At 45.8% G+C, this 12,266-nt stretch overlaps 1 protein-coding gene across 1 annotated transcript in view; it reads right to left on the bottom strand.

The window, feature by feature from the left end:
• Nucleotides 1-110: 110 nt before the first annotated feature.
• The window catches only part of fbxl16 (F-box and leucine-rich repeat protein 16), a 39,177-nt gene continuing 27,021 nt past the window's right edge, over nucleotides 111-12,266 (bottom strand). The window contains exons 4-7 of the mRNA XM_086185629.1: nucleotides 11,027-11,292; nucleotides 6,831-6,915; nucleotides 5,602-5,665; nucleotides 111-4,488 (exon numbers count right to left, since the gene is read on the bottom strand). Coding sequence (XP_086041755.1) covers nucleotides 4,340-4,488; nucleotides 5,602-5,665; nucleotides 6,831-6,915; nucleotides 11,027-11,292 — 564 coding nt within the window. The 3' untranslated portion in view covers nucleotides 111-4,339. The remainder of the gene's footprint in view (nucleotides 4,489-5,601; nucleotides 5,666-6,830; nucleotides 6,916-11,026; nucleotides 11,293-12,266) is intronic.

Below are 12,266 nucleotides of genomic sequence, written 5' to 3'. Positions count from 1 at the left end.
CTCCCTCCTGCTCCCTCCTGCTCCTCCCTGCTCCCTCCTGCTCCCTCCCTGCTCCCTCCCTGCTCCCTCCTGCTCCCTCCCTGCTCCCTCCCTGCTCCCTCCCTCCTGCTCCTCCCTGCTCCCTCCCTTCAGCTGTTCCACATCTCTGCTTTGGGGCAACAGAGGGGAACTGTGACTCATATTTAACTATGCTTTTAATTGAGGAGGCTAACCAGTACATTTAGCTGCACCATCACAGTAAACATGTGTACTTTAGACCTAAAAGTACAATAATGGAAAGAAATACACGTTGTATAGTTGAGGCTGTTTTACGACGGGCCAGTGTACATCACCCCAGTTTCCCCACTCATAGCCTTGAACTCTTACAGGCCATAGTTTAAGAACTCTTTTTTTTTTTCCAAATCTTCATTAGAAGTTATAGTTTTTAAGTGCCGGTGCTTTCACACTCAATAAAATCAGTGCCAAGACAAATGTTATCACTGTTAAAGCCAATAAAATGCACCAAAACAGTCTCCAGTTCCAATTTTGTTTTCTTTTTTCTTCTTGTTTTTGCAAAACCATTTTGCAACCCCACTCCCCCACAATACTGTCTCGCCCTCGCTGGGGGTCCCAACCCATGGGTTGAGAACCACTGCACCAGTAAATCATTTTAACTCTCCCAAGCGCTGAGCCAGCAGTTCGCAGCTAGCCTCCGAGATCAGGTTTGTGTCGTAATGAGCTTCCACAGATCTTCATCTTGCATAAAACCACATCAGTAACCGTGTCCTTCATCATTGTAGTAGTATTTGTAGTAGTACAATGTAAACATTGCTTAGCCATGACGGAGGTAAATCTCAGACATCAAATACTCTGTATTTTGCTGCCCATTTCAAGACAATGACAGTAAATGTACCTTGTCAGCACTAAGTAGATTATGTCTTTTAGGGGTTGAAATGCCAGAAGAATCATAATTAAAAAAACAAATCTAAACCAACAATCAATGCTGGCACAAATTCTGAAGCAATGTCTCTTCAATAAATAAATCAGGTAAATGAGACACAAATTAATTTAAATAAATAGATAAATAAATAAATATACTTATATACAATGAAGAGATGGAGGAGAGCCTCTGAAATGAGCCTTCTAGAAATACAAAGGCAGATCAACTAAAAACATGCATGGTCTGCAGCTGTACAGTCTGTTTCAGTGGCGTCAGTGATGAGGCGAGCAGCCGCACTGCTGGAGATGCATTTGGCACAACCTGACACTGGCTGACCTCAGGCCAGTCCGTTCAGTTGGCAGTAAGCACATCTGAGGACACGTACGAGGCAAAAATCCCATCACGGCGGCTCGCTACCGGGCTCCCCCATTTCCTGTTCATGTTAAATGACAGTGCTAAAGAAAGGACTTGCTTTGGAAATGCTTTGTTTTTCCTTTTTTTTTTTCTGTGTTGAATTTGTACTTTGGTTTACAGGAAACTTTTATTTCTCTCCTTTAACCCAGAATCAGACAGATGTTTTCAGTGTGAAGGCCTGTTGAGTGCTGTGTTTTGGCCAAGCTGAGCAACAATTATGGATTGAAATGTGACCCTAAATCCAGATAAACCAGATGTATCTTCACCAAGTTTGCTCTTATTCAAAAAAATGTTGCAGTGATGACATTAAAGAGATAAGGGGCGGAGCTAAAGTCAGTTTCCTTCCCGTTCGGTTTCGCGCTGACATTTTCATCATTTCTCAGACTTTGCAAACGTGAAGGGAAAACGATCCGTCTTTCATGTTATTCAACTGTTGTCTTATTTCATTAAGTTCCACGACTTTGGTTTTATTGCAGGAAGTAGGATGAGAGCTACACGGCTAATGAGCGGTCTGCATGCTAGCATCAAGCTAGCATAGCGAAACAGACGAGACGGCGTGCTGTCTAAATCTGGAGAAGCACATACAAACTACTGCGTTGTTACTGTATTCATGCTCCTGAAACACTTCTATTACAGGCAAAGCTCACGTCTGAACCGACAAGTTCTAAATTCAGAAAAAGGCCAAATCCTGTAGAATTTAACCGGTAAACGCTGCTCAAGGACATCAGTGTGAAACTGCTGGTCATGTGAGCGTCCCCACTGACCTGAGAACATCCCGACAGCACAAGAGGCTCCATTAGTGATGGACGTGGTTCGTGCTGCATCAATCCATGTCGGTGTTGTGGGTCACACGTTTGAAACTGTCTCCCATCGGACTTCTGGGTCCAGTTTTCTCACAACTTGTCCAACAAAGGGAGACTAAACACATCTCAAAGACCACTGGAAACCAGAGACGGACTCATTCGTTCTGATTCTAGAAGAAACCCTGTCACATCAGACGTACCAGATATCTCAAAACACACAATCAGCACCTGAAAGTTGCCGCTGCTCTTCCACGTTTGCTATCCAGCAGTTTCTCTGAGGTGCAACTGTCAATGCCGGCTGTCCTACGCAAATCAACAGTTAAAGCTGCCGAGATATTTCCTGTGGCTCTGGGATGCCTGGTGCTGAAGACGACAGTACTACTGCAGTAGTACTGCTTATGCAACAATACAGGGATTGCAATTCTTTCATAACCGCACCACTTTTACGCCACTTTTTTTTCTGTCCTCACCAACAGCGCGGGATGAGCGCTTTGCTGCGTCATTTTGTTTGGAGATCTGCAGTTTTTGTTTGCTGGTTTGTTTGTCTGTTCCTTTGCTTTTGTTTGTTGTATCTGGTTTATCCATGTGTTTATGCTTTGAGAGTGGAGAATTGAGCGCTATTAAATCATTGTCATCATGAAAGTCCTCACTGTTGTACACAGCAAACACAAACTTCCGGGTTTAGTCCTGCCTGACCAGACACAGGTTGTCGTGCTGTGGGTGACTCAGGTTCATTTGTCTGACTCTGGGTTGCTGGGAAAACTGACAGTAATTCAGACGCCGTCGTGTACAAGGACCCGGAGCTCCTGCCCACCTGCGCTGGACACTTTTTGAACTGAAGTGCACTCGCACAGCGCAGACCTCCACCAAGGTCCCTGTGGAACAACAACAAAAAGTGAATGGGTTCCTCTTTTCTCCACCTCCCACCATGAAAACAGACCCAGTTGTTTCTGTGTAATCCTGCTGACGGACGAACAAACAGCACCGCAAACATGACCTCCTGGGTGGAGGTGATAAATACTGAAATCCCCAAAGTAACCTGACCTCAGCAGGTCCACACTGTCAGCTTCAGAAACACTCAAGATCAAACTGAAACACGGAACCTTCATGTGTGTTTCCACCAACATTAAAAGCTGAAAGAGGAAAAAAGTAAAGTGAATAATTCCAAAATGAGACGTCCCACCAGATGAAGCCCTACAGTGGTGAAACCCTGTGCACGCTCTGCTCCTACGTGTTGCACTGCCTCGCTGACACACAACCCCTTAAAAAAACACAAGTCAAAGTTTACAACAGCCTCATTCTCTATCCTTTAAATGTGTACTTAAATTAAAAAAAGGAGGGGGGAGAAAAATGTGACACAATGAGCCAGTCAAGCGTGCATCTCCAACACAAAAACAATGTAAACAGCTGTTTTTCAAATTTTTCTCCTTTTTTGGATTTCTGATAAGTTACAGAAATGGGGAAAGGGGCGTGGTATCCCAAAAAGACAGGAACCTATGAGTCTATGACACACACTTCACACTGAGGGAGAAAAAGAGAAGTTCCTTCCATCTTGTGTTGGTTCTCTGATTCCCGCTCCTCTGGCTGGTTGTCTGTCCGTCTCCAAACAAGAGAACACTGAACTTTCTGAGAAAAAGAATAACAGCAGTTATATTACAGAGTGATGGAGATAGAAACGTTAGTACTCGGGTCTGAGGACCTCATTTCTTTCACTGGCATTATACAGTATGTGTGCGAGCGTGTTAAAAATGTATAAGCACATGTGTGAGTTCCATCATATCAACCCGACACAAGTCCTCCCCCTTTTTTCGGATTCCTCAGCGCTGCAGCTGGATCCGCACGCGTCACTTCCTTGAGCATCCAACCAGCCGAGAGAAATCATCCGCGTCTTCAAAAAAAGCTTTTCCAAAAAAATGAAACTTGCTGTCGGACAAGACGTCACACCAAGCTTCCCACTCCAGCGTCTTCCTAAATGAATCTCAAACGCCATCCCATCATGCATCCTGGGGAGTGTGGAAGAAGATGGTCGGGGTGCGAGGGTCGGGGGGGGGGGGTCATGAGGAATGGTGTGGTACTGTAGGAGCATTGCAGTCTCCTGGCTGGCATTTGAGAGGAGTGAGGAAGAGTTAAGATGAGGAAGGTTGGAATATTGCAGTTGGTTGGTCGGTCAGTGGGTGGAGGGCGGGGCGGAGGGTCAGCGGTCTTATTCGATGACCATGCAGTGGGGCAGGTGCTGGGAGTAGTATTTGAAGAGCTCGGCGGTGGCTCCGGGGCAGTTGGTCAGCTCCAACTCCTCCAGCTCCTGCAGCTGGATGAGGCCTGACAGACCGGTGGTGGTCAACAGGGGGCAACCTGGAGCAACACAGCAGGAGGCACAGCGTTGGGTAATCAGGGAGTCTTAGGCCTGGCACGAGTAGATTAGTACACTAGTCACTGGGAATTACTAGTTTCACGATGGAAATCAAAACAAGTGTCCTTAAAATCTCAAACACGAACAAGGGTTCGATCTTCCTCACACAAACTTCCGTCTAATCACATTTTTTTAAGCCATTCAGGGTTAAAGATGGAGGTGGATATCAGCAGTGGGGTCTACCAGCTAGGAATGTGCTGAGTTGAAAGGGTTTGAACACACCTTCATGGATCTGATTGGAAATGTGTGTGTATGCACTCGATTGCATTTGTTTATTCATGCAGTTTATTGCTCACAGCTCAGTAAATCTAGGGCTCTACGTTCTTCTGGTTCCAGCAGTCTAGAGGCCGCCGTATTCGGTCTATTCATGCTCAGAGGGCAGCACAAACTGCTGGTCTGATCACGAGATATTCAGATCCAATATTCCTCTAATGTTTAGGTTCTTATCATGACCAGATGTGGTCATCTCTTCTCTCCAATGTAATGTAGTGGAGCAGACACTAGAGGGCGCTGCCAGCAGAGGTGAGTGGGTCGGTGGAGAGCTGAATGATATGTGAACGGTATCTTTGTTCTTCTTTGTTATTTGTGGACATTTTGTCATTATTTACTGAACCATTCAGATCTCAAATCAGAAACAGAAACAATAAACGTAATAAGAAGTAATGAAAAATAAAGCTGGGCGGCACGGTGGAGCAGTGGTCCTCACTGTGGCCCCCCAGCTAGAAGGATGTGGGTGGAGCCCCGGCTGCAGCACAGGGTCTTTCTGTGTGAGTCTCCATGTTCTCCCTGTTCCTGCTGGGTTCTCTCTGGTACTCCAGCTTCCTCCACAGTCCAAAGACATCAAGAGGGACCAGGTTAATCCAGACTCTAAATTGACCGTAGGCGTGACTGGGAGAGCCAATGGTTGTCTGTCTCTATGTGTTGGCCCTGCCATGGACTGGTGACCTGTCCAGGGTGAAGGCTGCTGGGATAGGCTCCACCCCCACCACCCTGAACAGGATAAGAAGTAGAAAATTGATGGATGATGGATGGAATAATAAAACTACAGATCCCACCTGCTAGGGATAGTAGACGAAGACTCCTCATTCCAAACAAATGCTGCAGTCCAAAGTCCTGCACCTGCACATGACACACACACACACACACACACACACACACACACACACACACACACACACACACACACACACACACACACACACACACTTTTATATCTTCAGCTTGGGAACATTTTTTGTAGGTTATGAACTCAATCGGCAGACTAATCTTTCACAGAGATTATCGAGCTCGTTTAGTAGCGATAGCATTGTTGGTAGGTTAGGCTGTGACTGCATTTCCCCTCAGCAATGAACAGAGTGTGTCTGCAGTGGACGGCGTTTACTTTTGAAACAATCAATTATTTTCTACTCATAGATTCTGGAAGTTCGACATCATTTCAAGAGTTTCATTCCTACTGAGCAGGAATGTGGCGAGCCTGAAGGCATGAAGTGGAAGGAGCCTGTGAGGATTCTTCTTCTTATTGTAGGAACTCTAGGAGGGGCGGTAGGAGGAACGAGCAGCATGGCTCAGGAGACAGAGCAGCCATCTAGCAACCGAAGGGTCCCTGGCTCGATCACCACCTCTGCACCTCTCAAAAGTGAGATGCTGAACCTCTGATTGGTCCTGATGAGCGCTTGTAGGTTTGTTTTTAGCTCCGAGTGTTTGTGGATGACGGAGCATGAGGCTGGATGAAGAGGATTACAAAGGACGATGGGCTTGAGAGGTTCGACACAGACATGTCTGGACAGTTCTGCTGCTGTTAGCCATCAGTCTCCATTAGCTTCAAGCTAACTATACACAACTGGTTCTTTCTACATTCTGGAACCACAAAGAAGTAATGAAGGAGGGGGAAAACATCTTTGTTTTAGGGTGCGTTTCACTTTAAGAATACTCACTAAGTATTTGTGCTGACTTCAGATAGCCAGGTGATTTTGGTGATTCCACAATGTTGAGATGATAAGTCAGTTGATGTATAAAAACGTGTCATCAATTTGCAGCATGTCGCTTTGATTCTGTCGTTCATCACTGATAAGTTTCCTCTCTCAAAAATGAAGCGCCGCTGCCCTTAGAGGAAGATTTGTAGAATCTTAACACAGTGGCACGGACACCCCGTCGCTAACTAGTGTGTCAGTGCTTTAACTGCAGCCCCACATGTACAAGAGTAATAAATGCTTCTATCACCATGCACACACTCCAGAAATCACTTCAACCTGGTGTGACATAGAGTCTTGGCCATTTGTGTTACCTGACAACACCAGCGCAGGTAGAGGCTCCTTAATGATGACATCGTGGACAAGTAGCCCAGACCGGTGTCTGTGATTCGTACACACCTGCAAGTAAACCACATCATGATTATCATGTTTCCTCTGAACAATCGTTCTGCACAAATGTTCCAGGGCAGTAACACTGGCTGTCCCAGCATCCGTCTGGGTTTGTGTAGCAGGGACTGGTGAGAGTCTGCCCCAGTAGGACGTAGCGCTCGCTGCGTCAGTCAGCTTGGTACCCACGTAGCCGATGAAAACTCCTCAAAACATCTCGCAGCATAAACACTCAAAGCCGTCACGATCTCATACGCCACATGAGGGGGCCACGTCTCAGCAACTACACTTGTTTACCTGACAGCTTTGGCTCAATGATGGCCCAAATGTGGCCTGCCATTTATATATAAAAAGTAACAATAATAATAATCAGAATGAAAATAGTTTTCATTATTTTGTCAAAATCTGCTCTGCTGGGTCTTTTTTTTGTCAGTTAATAATGCTTTCGCCACCACCAGCTATTTGGAATATTTCCACTCGTCTTCCAGGACCTCCAGAGCGTTTTGTGCAATGAGAAAAGGGAAGAAAGAGAAGAAGAAAGAGCAGAAACATTATAAATCAGCATTCAAGGGAGGCTTGGTTTTCATTTTCACAAGCGTAGCACATTTATGTACGAGAACCTCTTTGACGGTGTGGTAGAAAAGTAGTTCAGTAACCAGCCAGGCGGTGGTGCTGCTCTGTCACAAGGTGCTCCCTAGCACCCCCTACAGCCTGACAGTGACAACACAGATTCCTGAACAATTTTGCCAATAAATCCCTCATAATTATCATTTCAGAATTTCATCCAACGATGCTAAGCTAACATTGCCTGTGATGCCCTCGCTTGTCGTGATTAAAGTAAAAACGTATTCAGATTCAGAAAACTTTAGTTATCACCGTGGGGGGCGATTCAGGAACTTAATAAAATGGATGAAGACGTGGAGAAAGTGGTGCACAGACTGAAGGCATCTCAACAGTACACCGTGTGTTTGGGTTTCAGCTCGAGCTTTGGCCCTCAAAGGAAAAAAGTTTGGGCTCTCCTGTTATGGACCAAAAGTAAATGTACATGTTCATGTTTTGTGGTGACGCAGTTTTTTTAGATAGCATCAAACCGTTGTGGACAGAGTGAAATTTGGCACACACAAAAAAAAGGTGCAGGGAGTGGGCCAGCAGGAGCGGGGTCACGAACACGCCGCTATTCTAGAGGGGTCGTGAACAGATACAAAACCTTTGCAAAACCCTGGTTTAGACCGGTGAGCCACCTCTGTTTATGTTTGTTTTGTTTTATTTGGCCAGACTTTGTTCGCTGTATTGCTGGTGGTGACAGCAGCCTTGTGGCCCACCAACTGGGCCCGGCCCCTCTTGCATTTGCTAGAACAGCCAGATGTCCGGTCTGAGGCAGGCTGGCTCGGTATCAGCACTGACAAAAACCAGTCAGGCCTCTGTTGACAGGTAGACCTGAATGGGCCCTGCACTGGTTTGTGTGAATTATGGGACCTTGCTGCTACAGAGTGCAATACTTGGAAGCACAATTGATGAGCAAGTCCTCTGTTTGGACCTGAGCTCAGCAGAAACACCCCCCCGATGGGACTGGGCTAATATACTATTTTCCTCTGTGTTTTTCTGTGCATTGAAAGCAGGAGTTAGTCACTCTATTATATGAGGGCATTGTGCCGTTGTAACACATTCCATCTGCTTCACCACACTTCACACCTGCACGTCCACGCGACATTTACACACTCATACAGCCGTTAATCCTGCTCATTTGTCATTTACAGCCCCGTTTTTTTAAAGTGCATTTTATTCATTAAAACATGCTGGGAATGTTTGGGTTTTTCTTCAGGCTTTTGACTGGAGAAATGAGTGATGCAAGTCAGCGTCCTGTTCAGTGTTAACAGGACTGAGTGAGCCAGGAATACAAATGTTCTGTAGACAGGAGACATAACCATCACTCCCAGTCTTTCAGGCTGCTATCAGGCGACTAAACTCAGACGGTTGTCAAATCTCATGACATTTTGAACATGATTTCTTCACCCAATGATCTGTGCTTTAAACACCCTTTGAAATGTTTCTTGGGTGCTTGTGATGTGCCGAGCAGCAAATGAACTCGCCTTTTTTTGGAATGATAAAGTTGCCTGAAAGTGAATCACGCTGTCATCATTTTTAGTTCGTTTTACAGCAGCAGCCTGACGGGTCCACTGAGACTTTAACACGTTGGGATAGAAACAAATACAGGATTCAAGTTGTGGCATGGAGCTGTGTCGGCAGAGATGCTAGCAGGTAGCAGCACGTGCCCAAAGGTAGCAGGGGTTAGCAGGTTAGCTCAGAGAGTCTGCAGTTGCTATAAGTGGAGTTCCACACTTCCACATTATGGTACAATATCTCACATTAACCATACAAAGCAGGGTCCACACCTGGCATCATACGACCGGCAATCCACAAACTAACTCACTTGAGAGGAAAGAGGGACTGACGTCAGATCAAAGTGAGAACTCAGACATTGCAGACAAAGATCAAAGAGGGACTCTGAGCTCAAAGTCAGAACACTCCGAATTCAGAATGTGATTTGAATGACAGGACTTCTGTTTACACACACACTCGTCTAGTCTGGCGAACCCAAAAAACACAACTACACACAAGTGAATAAGAGGCTTTTTGCCTGCAAGTGTCTCAAGTTCAGATCAAGAAACTGAGGAGGAAAGTCCTCAAGCGAGCGGAGTTGAAACACAGAAGACGCATGCAAGAAAGATCGAGTCACCACAAGCAACCAAATCTTGAACAACGCCAAAACCAAACAGAGATCCACAAACCTACTGGTGCAGTCAGAGTTCGCAGTATTTAACTGGAGAAGGAAAAGCGAGTCGGGCGCCAGGGTGTGGCGTGTGCTCAGCCTGACGTGGTGAAGGACATGTATGTTCACTATCTTGAGTTTAAGGGTGATTGAGAGGCTTTTGAGGTTGGAAATGAGGTTGACTTCACAACAAAGGACAGAAAGAGGAGACAAGAGGCCACGGATGTCAGACTTCACCCCAAAGGAAGTTTAGCCAGCCATTGCCAGAAATCCCTGCAATGATTTGTCGCTTCATCAAGTGCAACGTGGGAAGCAGCACGACGGCGTGAAGCTTCAGACGGGACATAAGGTGGATCTGGGCCAAACCAGGTGGTCGAGGCCCAAACCAGGGGGGACGCCTCCTCCTGACCGTCCCCACAGTTCACTGTCTCTCTTCTATGATGAACCTGATGAAGGTACATTGTTTTATTTTTTACACATTTCTATTTTAATCTTTCTATTGCTATTTTGCGATTTATGTCACAGAGAGAGAGAGAGAGAGAGCGAGAGAGAGAGAGATGTATGGATGTCAAAGTAGTTCATCTAGTGGGCTTTACCTTCACCTGCAGTGTATTATAACATCTCAACAGCAAAACGATACAAAACAGCACACATACATTGATAAATTATTCAAACGTGCTAAATCTCACAACGCTAACGTCCAGGCGTGCCTACAAGAACACATCAGCCCTCCATCACTCCGTACGTCAAGAAAATGAAACAAGAACTTTGAACCTGGCTTCATCAAATGTTTAGACTTACATTCTGGGAATGTATGCCGTATTATTAATATATGCTTCATTTGCATATTTGCAGTGCTAACAAAGCCCACAGCAGCTCTGGGGCTCCATAATGTACCAGAGAGGAGAGAAGGGCCTCTGTCTGCTTGTCTGACTCCACAAATGATGGACACCAAATGCACTTAACAAAAATGTGGCACGTTCCTTTCATCATAAACCTTTCTGACACCTGAAAAATGACTCCTCTTGCATTGATTGGTCAACACCACATTTTGATGTACTGGCTTCTGGTTTTTGAGAGCTCGCACCAAAATCTGAGAGTGAGGGCAGAAGTGGGAGATGTAACATTTCAGGAGTGCACAGATGCAGCCTGAGTACGAGGAGACCGACTCAAGCTGGAGCTCACATCTGAGTACGTATGAATGAATGTATGAGTCAAAGTGCAGTGTTTTCACTGGAAGCAGAACAGATCTGCACGAAGAAGGAGAGGAACCAGGGAGACACCAGCTACCTGCTCCTCCTCCCACCGCTGCTCTCACTGGATCGGCCTCTATATGACAACTCACACACTGACCTGTCAAGCACCAGTTCCTCCAGTTTATGCAGGTCACAGGCGATGTACTCCAGGGCCATGTCGGTGATGCGGGGGCACCAAGACAAGTCTAGACTGCGTAGCTTCCGCAGGTTCTCGGCCACCAGCTCCACTCCATCGTCGGTGATCTTGGAGCAGCCGGAGAGGCTGAGGGCCGTCAGGTTGGGAAGGCTGTGCACCATGTTTACCACACCATGATTGGTGATCTCCCAGCAGGAGTGAAGCCGCAAAGTGTGGGTGGTGTAGCCCTGTGGGTGGAGGGGGTTTAGTTTAGCTGATAAGATGGTTGAAAAACAAAAAACAGTTCAACACTTTTTAAATGATCCCAACAGAGAGTATAACCCTAAAAACATGGGAGGAGCAAAGGACTCTTGTTTATATTCAATTGTGCTGGAAAGTTGTTTGAGGAGAGGCAGCGGCAGACGTGTGAACACCACGTTTGTTCATTAATATCAAGTACAGAGGCCGCAGGATGCTACCTGTTCCCTCAGGTTACTTATTTCCCAGGCCACAAGATATACGATCCCTCAACGTAATTCATTTCTGGCTAGAAGATATAACTTATTCAAAAGCATAGAATGATTAAATTGAGGGAACAAGTTCCGTCGTGATTGTTTCATAGGGCTGATCTCCAGTAGTCGCTGAAAACAAGCTGTATCATAGCTTATGTCAATTTATTTTCAATAAAAAATCTCCAATCTTATGCTCTCAGCACTGAGTCAGTTTGGTGCTGGATATCAGGACTTGAGTGTCACTGTGGGGGGGATGCAGGACCCACGAGGCTCCTGGTCTCTCCTCTCCTCAGCAGCTAAATGCTCCACTCTGTTTGCGGGATAAATAATGAACAAAGCCCTCGTGAATGAGAACAGAGTCCTCGCACCCTAAAGACCAAACCACGAGCTGACATTTGTTGTGGAATCTTCATATGAGGGCATCCTAAATCTAAAAAGAAAATATTCTTGTCCATAGCGTTTATGAATAATGAGGTTACTGCAAGACTGCAAACCAGAGGGCACACGAGAGCCCGTTTGTAGGGCTCGGTTGTGCCATGTCCTGTAGAACGGATTTTCATGGTACCGGCCGTAGGACTACTGAGGGAATTTAGTGATATTAGTGAGATCTTGATTCATGTGTCCTGTCCCAATTCTACAAACTAAATAAGTAAACAAACCAGGTTTGAGTTGATCTACACCACAGTCTCCACCAAGTTTAGCAAAACCCG

This window comes from Aulostomus chinensis, chromosome 18 (assembly GCF_037954235.1).
Source record: "Aulostomus chinensis isolate RoL2024-O1b breed Wild chromosome 18, RoL_Achi_v1.0, whole genome shotgun sequence".
Lineage (NCBI taxonomy): Eukaryota > Metazoa > Chordata > Actinopteri > Syngnathiformes > Aulostomidae > Aulostomus > Aulostomus chinensis.
Note: the sequence above shows the minus strand (reverse complement) of the source record. Positions and strands in the feature narration are given on the sequence as shown.